Source organism: Rutidosis leptorrhynchoides, chromosome 2 (genome assembly GCF_046630445.1).
Source record: "Rutidosis leptorrhynchoides isolate AG116_Rl617_1_P2 chromosome 2, CSIRO_AGI_Rlap_v1, whole genome shotgun sequence".
NCBI lineage: Eukaryota > Viridiplantae > Streptophyta > Magnoliopsida > Asterales > Asteraceae > Rutidosis > Rutidosis leptorrhynchoides.
In genome coordinates this window covers 51920915-51936844 of record NC_092334.1, presented here as the reverse complement: position 1 = coordinate 51936844, position 15930 = coordinate 51920915, and the positions used below count along the sequence as shown (strand labels likewise).

At 37.0% G+C, this 15930-nt stretch overlaps 1 protein-coding gene across 1 annotated transcript; it reads right to left on the bottom strand.

Moving 5' to 3' along the window:
- Positions 1-6869: 6869 nt before the first annotated feature.
- Positions 6870-7331, bottom strand: LOC139887868 (uncharacterized). Its single transcript, XM_071870918.1, has one exon. It carries the CDS (start codon positions 7329-7331, stop codon positions 6870-6872), a length of 462 nt encoding a protein of 153 aa, XP_071727019.1.
- Positions 7332-15930: the final 8599 nt, after the last annotated feature.

The window sequence follows — 15930 nt, the reverse complement described above, 5'->3', positions numbered from 1 at the left end:
ATCAACCACCCCTAAATGAGAGGCCATGCTCCCTATTTATAGTATTCAAGATATCCGCGGTATGCGAGTTACTTAACCGTGTGCGAAACCTCAGCGGATTAAACCGCAGTCATTTGCTAGTGCGAAAAGATAACTGCTATACTTATTTTCAGCGAACACTCCATAACCTTGCATTATAGTTCGCGCAGTTCTGCCCTCGGCCTTTAACAAATAAAATATACATATACAATGCTATGTATATGATCAAGTCCCCCCAGTTTATTATGATACATATCGCAAAGCAGATGTATCATGATAAACTCTAAAAATGCGCAGTTTTTGCAACCATCATCCGCGCTTAGTCATTTTTTCATTTACTTAGTTACCGTTGCAAGACAAAAGTTACTGTAACGACCCGGATTTTTCCGATCGTTTTATACTTATGAGATTAATATTTACATAAATTAAACCTTACCAACATGATAAGCAATCCAAATTGTTGAGACTTATGTTTTTGAAAAGAGTTTTACACAACGTTTGACCGTCCAATTTGACCGATGATATCACGAACTATATAACACACGATAATTATACGATTATGTATATATACATATCTATACATATTTAACATGATTTAAGGATGGTTTAACATCTCATTGTGTACTAACAACAATGAGTTATAGGTATATTTTGAGAACACTAACTTAAGTTTTCAAAACGATAACTATATGTAACATTCTTTGACATATATACTTATAATCTATAATGTGTTGGTGATTTATGTCACCAATATGATTTAAGTGTAATGGGATTAATTTGTTAACCAAAATAGTCTTGATAAATAGCGAACAAGTTTGAGAAAGTGTGGAGTGCACACTTGTTTGAACTTATCTTGATCATGACGGGGGTTCGGGGGCAGCGCCCCCGATAGCGGGGTCCAAGGGGCAGAGCCCCTGGCTGGGGTCGAGCTGCTAGGTCAGCTTGGAATTTTTTTTTTGGGGCTAGCATTGCTTTATTAAAAATGTCTTAAAATTTTATTTTGGCCCGGTTTGACCCAAAATAAAAGCCCGGTTTTGAGCCTCTTTTACAGTTATAAACCCGTCCATATTTGAATTCTCGTTCCGTTTCCTCAAAATTTCTACAAGTATATCTAGGGTATATGTAACCGTATCATACCCAACTTCTATACGTATTTACTATTAGTATATACCAACAATAAACTCCAATGATCAGCCACTAGACATGATGTTACATGTGGGAACTAACCATTTAACCTCATGTATGACTTATATGCTAGAAAACAAACTAAATCTCCTATATATCCATCCCATAATCACATCATTTTGCACACACACACACATACAATTTCATTTCCAATTTTCTTTCAAGTTAATTCACTCCCTAATCTCTCTTCATGTACCTACTCAAGAACGTATCAATATAGTCATCCGATTTCAAGGAGATTACTTCCAATCTTTCAATCCCATTCCACCACTCTTTTGATTCCAAGATTTTTCTTATCTTTTCCAGTAGCTTTATCCAAGTAACTTGAGGTAGTAACCTTATTCATAATCTTATTCGATTCATATTTATATAGCTATCTTATTTTGAGTTATAAATTATAACAACAAGAACATAGTTTGAATGATTTCAAACTTGTTCGCAAACTAAATAGATCCTTCTAACTTGATTTTTAAAATACTTCAAGACCTGTAATATATCATAATGATATGCTAACTTAACAACATACAACTTGTTTTTACAAAGAACACCTTAAAACAAAATCGGGTATCCGAAGCTAGTTTAGCTACGAAATTAATTGGAGTAAAACTAAACTAATCATATTTTTGCTAATTAATATGATATTTTACATATATTTACTTATGATTTGATTTTATATATTTCAGGACCACCCGTAAACAACACGAGAAGATTAATCATAAGACCTCATGATTGTACGCAACACGTCATTTGACAACACGGTACTTTATGTACGCAACACGTCATTTGACAACATGGTACCATCAGGGGCGATTTTATGAAGGGACAAGCGGGGGCGTCCGCCCCCAGTGGATTTGCAATTGATAGTGTAAAAATTTTGAATTTTTCGACTTTGCCCTTGGTGGATTTTTTTTGCCCCAAAACCTACATATTTTGCCCCAAAACCTTCAAATTTTACCCAAAAATCTCCAAATTTTGCCCCCAAACCTTCAAATTTTGCCCCAAACTTCCATAATTTAGCTAAAAACCTAAATTATTTGCCCCAAGACCTCCATTTTTGGCCCAAAAAATTTGCTACGGTTTTGAAATTTTTTTTGCCCCCGGTGAAAAAAATTCCTGGTACCGCCACTGGGTACCATGGGTCGAGATTAATTCTGATCAATACGAATACGATGGGGTCTTTATTTATTTTATTGAGCAACTAATTGTGGACCATTAACAACAGACTGCTAACTACGGACTAAGAAAATATTAAAAGTATTATAAGTATATATATATATATATATATATATATATATATATATATATATATATATATATATATATATATATATATATATATATATATATATATATATATATATATAACGATTACTTGAAAAGAAAATATGTTGATATATTATATATATGGTTAGGTTCGTGATATCTATCGGAGACCAAGTTATGTTAAATACCTTCAAGGCAAAAGTGAATATATAGTACCACTTTTAAACTCTAAATATTTCGGGATGAGAATACATGCATTTTATGATTTACGTTATGGACACAAGTGATTAAAAATATATATTCTACGTTGAGTTGTACCACTGGCATACTTCCCTATAACTTGGTAACTACTATTTACATGAGGTATTGTAAATGCGAATCCTGTTGATAGATCTATCGGGCCTGACAACCCCAACCGGACTGGACGACCAGTATTCAACGATTGCACAGTACTTCGTTTCGGTGACTACACTTGGTACGGTGTAGTAAGATTTCATAATAAAGGGAATATGCGACGTTGATTAAATGTTAAGTATGGTTATCAAGTGCTCAACAACTTAGAATATTTTTATTAAAACGTTTATATATGAAATATTGTGGTCTATATTTATAACGCTGTCGGCATTCAACCTATATCTCACCAACTTTATGTTGACGTTTTAAGCATGTTTATTCTCAGGTGATAACTAAAAGCTTCCGCTGCAACATGTTGAATTTAAGCAAGATCTTGAGTATGTATATTTGTGTCAAAAATAAAACTGCATATCGGAGAAGTTGTAATGTAAAATACGTTGGAAATCGTGTTGTTATCATCACATGTAAAGTTTGTAAGGCTAAGATTATTACTAAATGATAATCATTATTATGTTGTTTAAACTTTGTATTTTTAATAAAAGTTATGCTTTGTATTGTAAAAACGAATGCAGTTTTCTTTGAAAAATGTCACATATAGAGGTCAATACCTCGCGATGAAATTATATGTTATTATATTTGTCCTTATGGTTTAGGACGGGTTATGACATGTTACCGTTTGAGTTATCACAACGGATAATTAATACAAACGTTTACCACCCTTATTTCCCCTATATATATCGTGATTCTCAATCACTAATTTTCTACTTGCTTTCTCTACCACAATTCGCACTTGTATACATTCGCTATTAACCTTTACAAGTTCTTCAAACACAGCTTTTCCACTTTAGTCAAAAATGAAAATTGACGAAGTCGATCGTAAGGTGGATCCTAAAGCATTAATTATAAAGTTGTTAACGAGCCCGGAGGCTAAATCGTCAGCATCTACCGAGCATCAAATCAAACAGGAGAAACAGGCTATTCCCATCGTTGATTTAACCTCGAAATCACCGACATCGCAACCAAGTTCCACAAAATGACCGGTGCAAACACCACCAACATCACAGAGCAAGAAACTCAAACAAAGCACTCCTTCATACGATAATCCGATCACATCGGATTGTGAAGGAGATCAACAAACTGGTATAACGCAATCATCTTTGATTCATGCCAGTTTTTGTAATATTTATTGTTGCTATTATAATAATCACATTGTTTTGCAGGAGGCTCGCCTTTCAATCCAGTTTTTCCTAGCCCTGATTCCGCGGGACAAATCACGGAACTGTTCCGCACTCCCCCTGACTATTATGGGGTGCGGATTGCTGGCCTATCAGGATATACTTATGCATCAGCTGGCGCTGCTCTGGATCAGCGCCAACAAATGAAGTTAGCAATCCCCGGCGAGCTTCGCCGCGAATTCTCCAAACTTTCTGCGCTTGATGCGCACAACAGTTTTATTCAAAACTTCTACATGTGCTTCAACTCGGCGTACGATATGATATGCCGGCAAGAACAATTTTTCAATGTGCTTGGAGCTGAATAGCAGAAGTACAATGCTGAGAGAATCAAGGCTGAGAACAGCGAGAAACGATGTGTTGATCTCTCCTATGAGCTCACCGCGGCTAAAACCGCGGTGGATGAATTGAAGCAACAGGTATCTACTACAGCTGACAAAAAAAAAAAATTTGAAACCACAATCTCTTCATTGCAAGAGGAGGTTTCAAGGCTTACTGCATAGAGAGACACCGCTGTGGCCGCAGCAGCTTCCACGAAGCTTGAGTTCACGCAACTCCGCCAACACCTACCGGAGTTTGCTAAAAAGGTTCTCAATTCACGTCCCGTGAATGTTTTGTTTTCCACTTATGCAGCAACCTTACGACTACGCGAGAGAGTAGAGTTTCTGGATGAAATTGCTCCACATTGCTCCATACCAGATCCTCTGCCTCCCGCCATTGGAGATCGCGTTTGTTCACTTGCAGAGGCACGTGAAGCAGCTGCTACTGCACAAGCAAGCTTAGCGGATATTCCAATCGACAAAGTTACTGCAATAAGTCAACAAGATGATGCCACTTTAAAAGACATCTTTGAGCTTGACTTATCTAAGCTAGAATAAAATATTGTAGAAATTAGCGCGCAGCTATCTCTGCGCCATTATCAATGAAACTTTATTTTTTCATATTTATTCGCGAGAACTCTTTATTTATATAGTGCTTTTATCAACAATATTCATAACACAAACTTGTCCTTTGCAATTTCCAACATATATTATTGTGCACATAATAAATGCGTACCTTTGCGAAACAATCTGTATGCGTATATGCTTATACGTTATGAATCTTCTAAGTCCGTCGAAATGATCCTTAGGCAATTAATCAGCATTGCGAAGCATCTAAGCATTGGCAAAATCAAATACTTAGGATATAAAATTCCTTTCGCAATAATTCGCATGCAAAAGTGGGCAATTTTGTCACTTTGCTATTTAAACACTGCGAAATACTATAACATTATGAAACAAACTGTAAAACATTTCATAATAATTCGCATTTCACAAATAAACTTTCCACGTACTTTTACAAGTGTTTATTTTTAAAAATTCCTACAAGCGTGATCAAGACTTGCAAAAAATTAAAAACAAAAACACCTAATAAGTATATCAGCCATATGCCTTAAATCCAATTTCGCACTTTGTTCATATATCCTTGATAGTTTTTCGCAAAGCTACACGTAATATCACTTTAACAAAACGGCATGCCACGCATTAGGTAAAATTCGCCCTTCCATATCCGCGAGCTTATATGAACCTGCGGCATTAATTGCCACAATTTGATAAGGGCCTTCCCAATTAGGACCCAATTTTCCAAGCTTTTCTGCTCTGCTTGCTTCATTACTTCGCAGCACCCATTCACCTATAGCGAAAGACAAAGCACGCACTCTTTTATTGTAATACTTAGCAATTTGCTGCTTATTATTCTCTTCTCTGATAGCATCCATTAACCTCCGCTCCTCAATGAAATTCAGGTTTTCGCTCAACACAACATCATTCGCTTCTTCTTCAAAGTTAACTATTCTATGCGTTGGTACCAGAATTTCTGCGGGAACTACTGCCTCAGAACCATATACCAAACTAAAAGGTGTTTCCCCCGTGCTTTTCTTAAATGTTGTGCGATGTGCCCATAACACATTGGGTAATTCATCTACCCAGCCAGTTCGCTTTTCGCACAACCTCTTTTTAATACCGCTTACTATATCGCGGTTGGTTACTTCGCATAAATCATTAGCTTGTGGATGTGCCACTGACGTAAACTTTTGTATGATATTTAAATCAGTGCACCATGTCTTAAAAGGATCTTTCGCTATTTGAGCACCATTATCGCTAACCAATTCTCGCGGAATGCCAAATCGGCAAACAATGTATTCCCATACAAAATTTCGCACTTGTACACCAGTAATAGTGCAAACCGCCTTAGCTTCAACCCATTTGATACAGTAATCGATTGCGACAATCACGAATTTAACATTGCCAGGCCCTGCAGGAAATGGCCCTACAATGTCAATAGCCCATTTATTAAACGGCCATGGTGAACTAACAGGAATCATATCATGCCGCGGCATTCTATTCTGCGGAGCATGCCTTTGGCAATTTTTACAGCGTTTAACAATTTTTGCTACATCGCGGTATAGGGATGGCCAAAAGTATCTCATTCGCATAATTTTTGTGGTGATAGTTTTGTAGCCTGAATGCAGTGCACAGGTACCATTATGCACTTCTTCTATAATCATTTATGCCTCGATTGGGCCAACACAACGCATCATTGGTCCGCAATAGGATTTGCGATATAAGATATCATCTTGAATGATATACATCGGTGCTCGCTCTCTTACTAAACAAGCTTCGCGACTATCATCTGGCAGAATATCACTGCGGATATATTGTAGAATTGGGTGCATTCAGTTTGGCTGTTCTTCTGTAACAAATGCGACCATTAAGTCACTATCTATTGATTTACTTGGTAATTCCTCAACCCATACTTATTTTTGAAAGTGCGAGAACGTTAAAGCAGCCAATTTGTCAACACATCCGCCTTTTTGTTTTGGTTTCTTGGCACTTGTGCGAGTTCGAAACGCTCAAATCGCGCTGCCATTTCTTTCAATAGCTGCAAGTATTTCTGCATAGAGGGATCGTGTGCTTCAAAAGATCCATTAAACTGATTCGCTACTAACTGCGAATCTGTAAAGACACGCAGCTTTACAATATTCATTTTTTGCGCAATATTTAAGCCTGCGAGCAATGCTTCATATTCGGCCTCATTATTTGTCACATCAAAATTAAACCGCAATGCATATGTATGCTCCTCACCACATGGGCTTGCCAAAACCAAACCCGCGCCTGCACCTTCTGCGCACGAAGCGCCATCAGTAAACAAATCCCAAGTTTCACCGAGTAATGGTTTTAGCGCGGTTCGCTCATTAATCACCTCTAACTCATCAGACAGTTCAGTGAGATAATCCGCCATAACCTGACCTTTTTCAGCACTACGCGGAAGGTAAGATATTTGATAAGCACCTAATTCTACTGCCCACAATGCGAGTCTACCAGATATCTCTGGTTTGGTTAAGACTTGTTTGATTGGCATATTAGTTAATACATGCACTGGATGCCCTTGAAAATACTTTCGTAGCCTTCGCGTTGTTAAAATAAGCGCATACACAAACTTTTCAATCGGCCTATAGTTTATTTCACTTCCCGTAAGAGCTTTACTAACAAAATACACCGGCTTTTGTATTTTGTTCCTTTTCGCGATCAAAACTGAACCGAAAGCTTCTTTCGCCACTGAGATATAAAGATAAAGAATTTCGCCCTGAACTGGCGCTGTTAGTGTTGGCAAAGTTTTCAACAACTTTTTCATCTTTTGAAATGCGGTTTCTGCTTCACTGGACCAAACAAAATTCTTTTGCTTCAAGCACCCTTTTAGAGTTTTGAAAAATGGCAACTGCCTTTTGGCAGCTTTAGACAAGAAACGCGTTAATGCGGCTAGTTTTCCCGTCAAACTTTGCACTTCTTTAACCGTTTTTGGCGCAGTCATATTTTCTAGAGCCGCGAGCTTTTTTAGATTAGCTTGAATACCTTGTTCTGTAACAGGATATCCCAAAAATTTTCCTTCAGTTTCGCCAAAGCTACATTTTAGAGGATTAAGCTTCATGTTTATTTTTCGCAGTTCGTCAAATGTTTCGCGCATATCTTCAATGATTCGCTCTTGCGTCATGCTTTTGATGACTAAATCATCTACATAAGCTTCAAGATTACGCCCTATTTGTTTATTAAACGCGGTATCAATCAACCGTTAATATGTCACACCCGCATTGATTAAACCGAAAGGCATCATTATATAGCAATATATGCCTTTGCCTGTATGAAATGCGGTTTTATCTGCGTCTTCTTGCGCCATAGGAATCTGATGATAACCTCTTGCCGCGTCCAGAAAACATTTATATGGAAAAGCATGTAAAGATTCCACTTTTAAATCAATTTCTGGAAGCGGATAGTTATCCTTGGGGCACGCTTTATTCAAATCTTTGTAATCAATACACATTCTCCAGGAACCATCGGGTTTTTTCACCAACACTGGATTTGCAATCCATGATTGATATTGAACTTCGCGCAGAATTCCAGCTCTTACCAATTTTGTTACTTCTTCGCATAGCCATTTTACACGATCTGGGGCCATGCCCCTTCGCTTTGGCACTACAGGCTTTAGAGCTGGATTTACATTGAGCCTGTGTTCCGCAATATGACACGTAACACCAGTCATATCGTTTTCGCACCAAGCAAAAACATCCATATATTGAACAAGTAATTGCACGATTTGTTTCCTAATATCCGCACTAACATTGCGTCCTACTTTGATTTTCTGCTCTGGATATGCGGGATTAATTATTTCCATAGTATCCGCATCGTCAACAGGGTCCTGCCCTGCGGTTTTTACGTTAACAGCCGCACAAATAGGCATAATGCTCATTGAACATATTGTGGCAACCCCTTTATATGTTGGAAACTTAATCATGCCATGAATTGTGGACGGGACAATTCCAAATTTACTTATAGCGGTTCTTCCCAGCAGTATGTTATAACGAGATGAGGCTCGCATAACATAAATATCTAACCGCGCTTGTCGCACCAAAGCCTCATCATTTACATCAGCCAGCTCGACTTTTAATGGCAAAACACCTATAGGTAATGAGGATTCTCCTGCAAAGCTGGTTAACAAAACCGCGGTTGTTTGCAGGTGCGTTTTAATACTTTCTGGCAGTTGAGCTAAACATTGTTCGTAAATAATATCGACGCTACTGCCGTTATCCACATGAACTTTCATGACTGTAATGTCAGCTTTCGCGATTTTGCACGATACCACTATCGGCATTTCAGAGAAATCATCGCTCTGCATTTTCAGGAAACTAATTGGCGCAAATTGCCAATTATGATACATTTTAGCGGACTTTCGCTTTTTTCCTCTTTTTTGGGCATTCGCTCGCACAGCGACCACTATATCACTATCATTTCCAATATTACTCATTATTCTAAGCAATCAAGCAATTCACCGCTGATTTTAGATGTATGCACCTGCAAATCATCACAACAAAAACACGATTGAAATTAAACCGACGCATTAATTGTTTGATGGGACGAAACAAAAAATTTTCAGTTTAATTTGTAAAACGTGTCCCACGGATGGCGCCAATTGATCAATCCTTAATTAGCGATGTTACTTAATTACGGATTGAGTGCAATAAGATTATAATGGAGGATGGAATGTTTGATGATTATTTTGGGCCCCGATGATCGTCTTTCACTTTAACTATCAAGTGATCAACCACCCCGACCCGGTCTTGATTGTTAATTAGCATAATTCATCTTTGCATGATGTAAAAATCCCTTGGGCAAGATCACAAGTGAAAATTACAAAGGCCTGGGCAAAATGGCAGAGAATCAACCACCCCTAAATGAGAGGCCATGCTCCCTATTTATAGTATTCAAGATATCCGCGGTATGCGAGTTACTTAACCGTGTGCGAAACCTCAGCGGATTAAACCGCAGTCATTTGCTAGTGCGAAAAGATAACTGCTATACTTATTTTCAGCGAACACTCCATAACCTTGCATTATAGTTCGCGCAGTTCTGCCCTCGGCCTTTAACAAATAAAATATACATATACAATGCTATGTATATGATCAAGTCCCCCCAGTTTATTATGATACATATCGCAAAGCAGATGTATCATGATAAACTCTAAAAATGCGCAGTTTTTGCAACCATCATCCGCGCTTAGTCATTTTTTCATTTACTTAGTTACCGTTGCAAGACAAAAGTTACTGTAACGACCCGGATTTTTCCGATCGTTTTATACTTATGAGATTAATATTTACATAAATTAAACCTTACCAACATGATAAGCAATCCAAATTGTTGAGACTTATGTTTTTGAAAAGAGTTTTACACAACGTTTGACCGTCCAATTTGACCGATGATATCACGAACTATATAACACACGATAATTATACGATTATGTATATATACATATCTATACATATTTAACATGATTTAAGGATGGTTTAACATCTCATTGTGTACTAACAACAATGAGTTATAGGTATATTTTGAGAACACTAACTTAAGTTTTCAAAACGATAACTATATGTAACATTCTTTGACATATATACTTATAATCTATAATGTGTTGGTGATTTATGTCACCAATATGATTTAAGTGTAATGGGATTAATTTGTTAACCAAAATAGTCTTGATAAATAGCGAACAAGTTTGAGAAAGTGTGGAGTGCACACTTGTTTGAACTTATCTTGATCATGACGGGGGTTCGGGGGCAGCGCCCCCGATAGCGGGGTCCAAGGGGCAGAGCCCCTGGCTGGGGTCGAGCTGCTAGGTCAGCTTGGAAATTTTTTTTTGGGGCTAGCATTGCTTTATTAAAAATGTCTTAAAATTTTATTTTGGCCCGGTTTGACCCAAAATAAAAGCCCGGTTTTGAGCCTCTTTTACAGTTATAAACCCGTCCATATTTGAATTCTCGTTCCGTTTCCTCAAAATTTCTACAAGTATATCTAGGGTATATGTAACCGTATCATACCCAACTTCTATATGTATTTACTATTAGTATATACCAACAATAAACTCCAATGATCAGCCACTAGACATGATGTTACATGTGGGAACTAACCATTTAACCTCATGTATGACTTATATGCTAGAAAACAAACTAAATCTCCTATATATCCATCCCATAATCACATCATTTTGCACACACACACATACAATTTCATTTCCAATTTTCTTTCAAGTTAATTCACTCCCTAATCTCTCTTCATGTACCTACTCAAGAACGTATCAATATAGTCATCCGATTTCAAGGAGATTACTTCCAATCTTTCAATCCCATTCCACCACTCTTTTGATTCCAAGATTTTTCTTATCTTTTCCAGTAGCTTTATCCAAGTAACCTGAGGTAGTAACCTTATTCATAATCTTATTCGATTCATATTTATATAGCTATCTTATTTTGAGTTATAAATTATAACAACAAGAACATAGTTTGAATGATTTCAAACTTGTTCGCAAACTAAATAGATCCTTCTAACTTGACTTTTAAAATACTTCAAGACCTGTAATATATCATAATGATATGCTAACTTAACAACATACAACTTGTTTTTACAAAGAACACCTTAAAACAAAATCGGGTATCCGAAGCTAGTTTAGCTACGAAATTAATTGGAGTAAAACTAAACTAATCATATTTTTGCTAATTAATATGATATTTTACATATATTTACTTATGATTTGATTTTATATATTTCAGGACCACCCGTAAACAACACGAGAAGATTAATCATAAGACCTCATGATTGTACGCAACACGTCATTTGACAACACGGTACTTTATGTACGCAACACGTCATTTGACAACATGGTACCATCAGGGGCGATTTTATGAAGGGACAAGCGGGGGCGTCCACCCCCAGTGGATTTGCAATTGATAGTGTAAAAATTTTGAATTTTTCGACTTTGCCCTTGGTGGATTTTTTTTGCCCCAAAACCTACATATTTTGCCCCAAAACCTTCAAATTTTACCCAAAAATCTCCAAATTTTGCCCCCAAACCTTCAAATTTTGCCCCAAACTTCCATAATTTAGCTAAAAACCTCCATTATTTGCCCCAAGACCTCCATTTTTGGCCCAAAAAATTTGCTACGGTTTTGAAATTTTTTTTGCCCCCGGTGAAAAAAATTCCTGGTACCGCCACTGGGTACCATGGGTCGAGATTAATTCTGATCAATACGAATACGATGGGGTCTTTATTTATTTTATTGAGCAACTAATTGTGGACCATTAACAACAGACTGCTAACTACGGACTAAGAAAATATTAAAAGTATTATAAGTATATATATATATATATATATATATATATATATATATATATATATATATATATATATATATATATATATATATATATATATATATAACGATTACTTGAAAAGAAAATATGTTGATATATTATATATATGGTTAGGTTCGTGATATCTATCGGAGACCAAGTTATGTTAAATACCTTCAAGGCAAAAGTGAATATATAGTACCACTTTTAAACTCTAAATATTTCGGGATGAGAATACATGCATTTTATGATTTACGTTATGGACACAAGTGATTAAAAATATATATTCTACGTTGAGTTGTACCACTGGCATACTTCCCTATAACTTGGTAACTACTATTTACATGAGGTATTGTAAATGCGAATCCTGTTGATAGATCTATCGGGCCTGACAACCCCAACCGGACTGGACGACCAGTATTCAACGATTGCACAGTACTTCGTTTCGGTGACTACACTTGGTACGGTGTAGTAAGATTTCATAATAAAGGGAATATGCGACGTTGATTAAATGTTAAGTATGGTTATCAAGTGCTCAACAACTTAGAATATTTTTATTAAAACGTTTATATATGAAATATTGTGGTCTATATTTATAACGCTGTCGGCATTCAACCTATATCTCACCAACTTTATGTTGACGTTTTAAGCATGTTTATTCTCAGGTGATAACTAAAAGCTTCCGCTGCAACATGTTGAATTTAAGCAAGATCTTGAGTATGTATATTTGTGTCAAAAATAAAACTGCATATCGGAGAAGTTGTAATGTAAAATACGTTGGAAATCGTGTTGTTATCATCACATGTAAAGTTTGTAAGGCTAAGATTATTACTAAATGATAATCATTATTATGTTGTTTAAACTTTGTATTTTTAATAAAAGTTATGCTTTGTATTGTAAAAACGAATGCAGTTTTCTTTGAAAAATGTCACATATAGAGGTCAATACCTCGCGATGAAATTATATGTTATTATATTTGTCCTTATGGTTTAGGACGGGTTATGACATGTTACCGTTTGAGTTATCACAACGGATAATTAATACAAACGTTTACCACCCTTATTTCCCCTATATATATCGTGATTCTCAATCACTAATTTTCTACTTGCTTTCTCTACCACAATTCGCACTTGTATACATTCGCTATTAACCTTTACAAGTTCTTCAAACACAGCTTTTCCACTTTAGTCAAAAATGAAAATTGACGAAGTCGATCGTAAGGTGGATCCTAAAGCTTTAATTATAAAGTTGTTAACGAGCCCGGAGGCTAAATCGTCAGCATCTACCGAGCATCAAATCAAACAGGAGAAACAGGCTATTCCCATCGTTGATTTAACCTCGAAATCACCGACATCGCAACCAAGTTCCACAAAATGACCGGTGCAAACACCACCAACATCACAGAGCAAGAAACTCAAACAAAGCACTCCTTCATACGATAATCCGATCACATCGGATTGTGAAGGAGATCAACAAACTGGTATAACGCAATCATCTTTGATTCATGCCAGTTTTTGTAATATTTATTGTTGCTATTATAATAATCACATTGTTTTGCAGGAGGCTCGCCTTTCAATCCAGTTTTTCCTAGCCCTGATTCCGCGGGACAAATCACGGAACTGTTCCGCACTCCCCCTGACTATTATGGGGTGCAGATTGCTGGCCTATCAGGATATACTTATGCATCAGCTGGCGCTGCTCTGGATCAGCGCCAACAAATGAAGTTAGCAATCCCCGGCGAGCTTCGCCGCGAATTCTCCAAACTTTCTGCGCTTGATGCGCACAACAGTTTTATTCAAAACTTCTACATGTGCTTCAACTCGGCGTACGATATGATATGCCGGCAAGAAAAATTTTTCAATGTGCTTGGAGCTGAATAGCAGAAGTACAATGCTGAGAGAATCAAGGCTGAGAACAGCGAGAAACGATGTGTTGATCTCTCCTATGAGCTCACCGCGGCTAAAACCGCGGTGGATGAATTGAAGCAACAGGTATCTACTACAGCTGACAAACAAAAAAAATTTGAAACCACAATCTCTTCATTGCAAGAGGAGGTTTCAAGGCTTACTGCATAGAGAGACACCGCTGTGGCCGCAGCAGCTTCCACGAAGCTTGAGTTCACGCAACTCCGCCAACACCTACCGGAGTTTGCTAAAAAGGTTCTCAATTCACGTCCCGTGAATGTTTTGTTTTCCACTTATGCAGCAACCTTACGACTACGCTAGAGAGTAGAGTTTCTGGATGAAATTGCTCCACATTGCTCCATACCAGATCCTCTGCCTCCCGCCATTGGAGATCGCGTTTGTTCACTTGCAGAGGCACGTGAAGCAGCTGCTACTGTACAAGCAAGCTTAGCGGATATTCCAATCGACAAAGTTACTGCAATAAGTCAACAAGATGATGCCACTTTAAAAGACATCTTTGAGCTTGACTTATCTAAGCTAGAATAAAATATTGTAGAAATTAGCGCGCAGCTATCTCTGCGCCATTATCAATGAAACTTTATTTTTTCATATTTATTCGCGAGAACTCTTTATTTATATAGTGCTTTTATCAACAATATTCATAACACAAACTTGTCCTTTGCAATTTCCAACATATATTATTGTGCACATAATAAATGCGTACCTTTGCGAAACAATCTGTATGCGTATATGCTTATACGTTATGAATCTTCTAAGTCCGTCGAAATGATCCTTAGGCAATTAATCAGCATTGCGAAGCATCTAAGCATTGGCAAAATCAAATACTTAGGATATAAAATTCCTTTCGCAATAATTCGCATGCAAAAGTGGGCAATTTTGTCACTTTGCTATTTAAACACTGCGAAATACTATAACATTATGAAACAAACTGTAAAACATTTCATAATAATTCGCATTTCACAAATAAACTTTCCACGTACTTTTACAAGTGTTTATTTTTAAAAATTCCTACAAGCGTGATCAAGACTTGCAAAAAATTAAAAACAAAAACACCTAATAAGTATATCAGCCATATGCCTTAAATCCAATTTCGCACTTTGTTCATATATCCTTGATAGTTTTTTGCAAAGCTACACGTAATATCACTTTAACAAAACGGCATGCCACGCATTAGGTAAAATTCGCCCTTCCATATCCGCGAGCTTATATGAACCTGCGGCATTAATTGCCACAATTTGATAAGGGCCTTCCCAATTAGGACCCAATTTTCCAAGCTTTTCTGCTCTGCTTGCTTCATTACTTCGCAGCACCCATTCACCTATAGCGAAAGACAAAGCACGCACTCTTTTATTGTAATACTTAGCAATTTGCTGCTTATTATTCTCTTCTCTGATAGCATCCATTAACCTCCGCTCCTCAATGAAATTCAGGTTTTCGCTCAACACAACATCATTCGCTTCTTCTTCAAAGTTAACTATTCTATGCGTTGGTACCAGAATTTCTGCGGGAACTACTGCCTCAGAACCATATACCAAACTAAAAGGTGTTTCCCCCGTGCTTTTCTTAAATGTTGTGCGATGTGCCCATAACACATTGGGTAATTCATCTACCCAGCCAGTTCGCTTTTCGCACAACCTCTTTTTAATACCGCTTACTATATCGCGGTTGGTTACTTCGCATAAATCATTAGCTTGTGGATGTGCCACTGATGTAAACTTTTGTATGATATTTAAATCAGTG

Bases quoted from the DNA above. Each gene is read 5' to 3' on its own strand.
- LOC139887868 (XM_071870918.1), bottom strand. From the start codon at position 7,331: ATGGCGGATTATCTCACTGAACTGTCTGATGAGTTAGAGGTGATTAAT.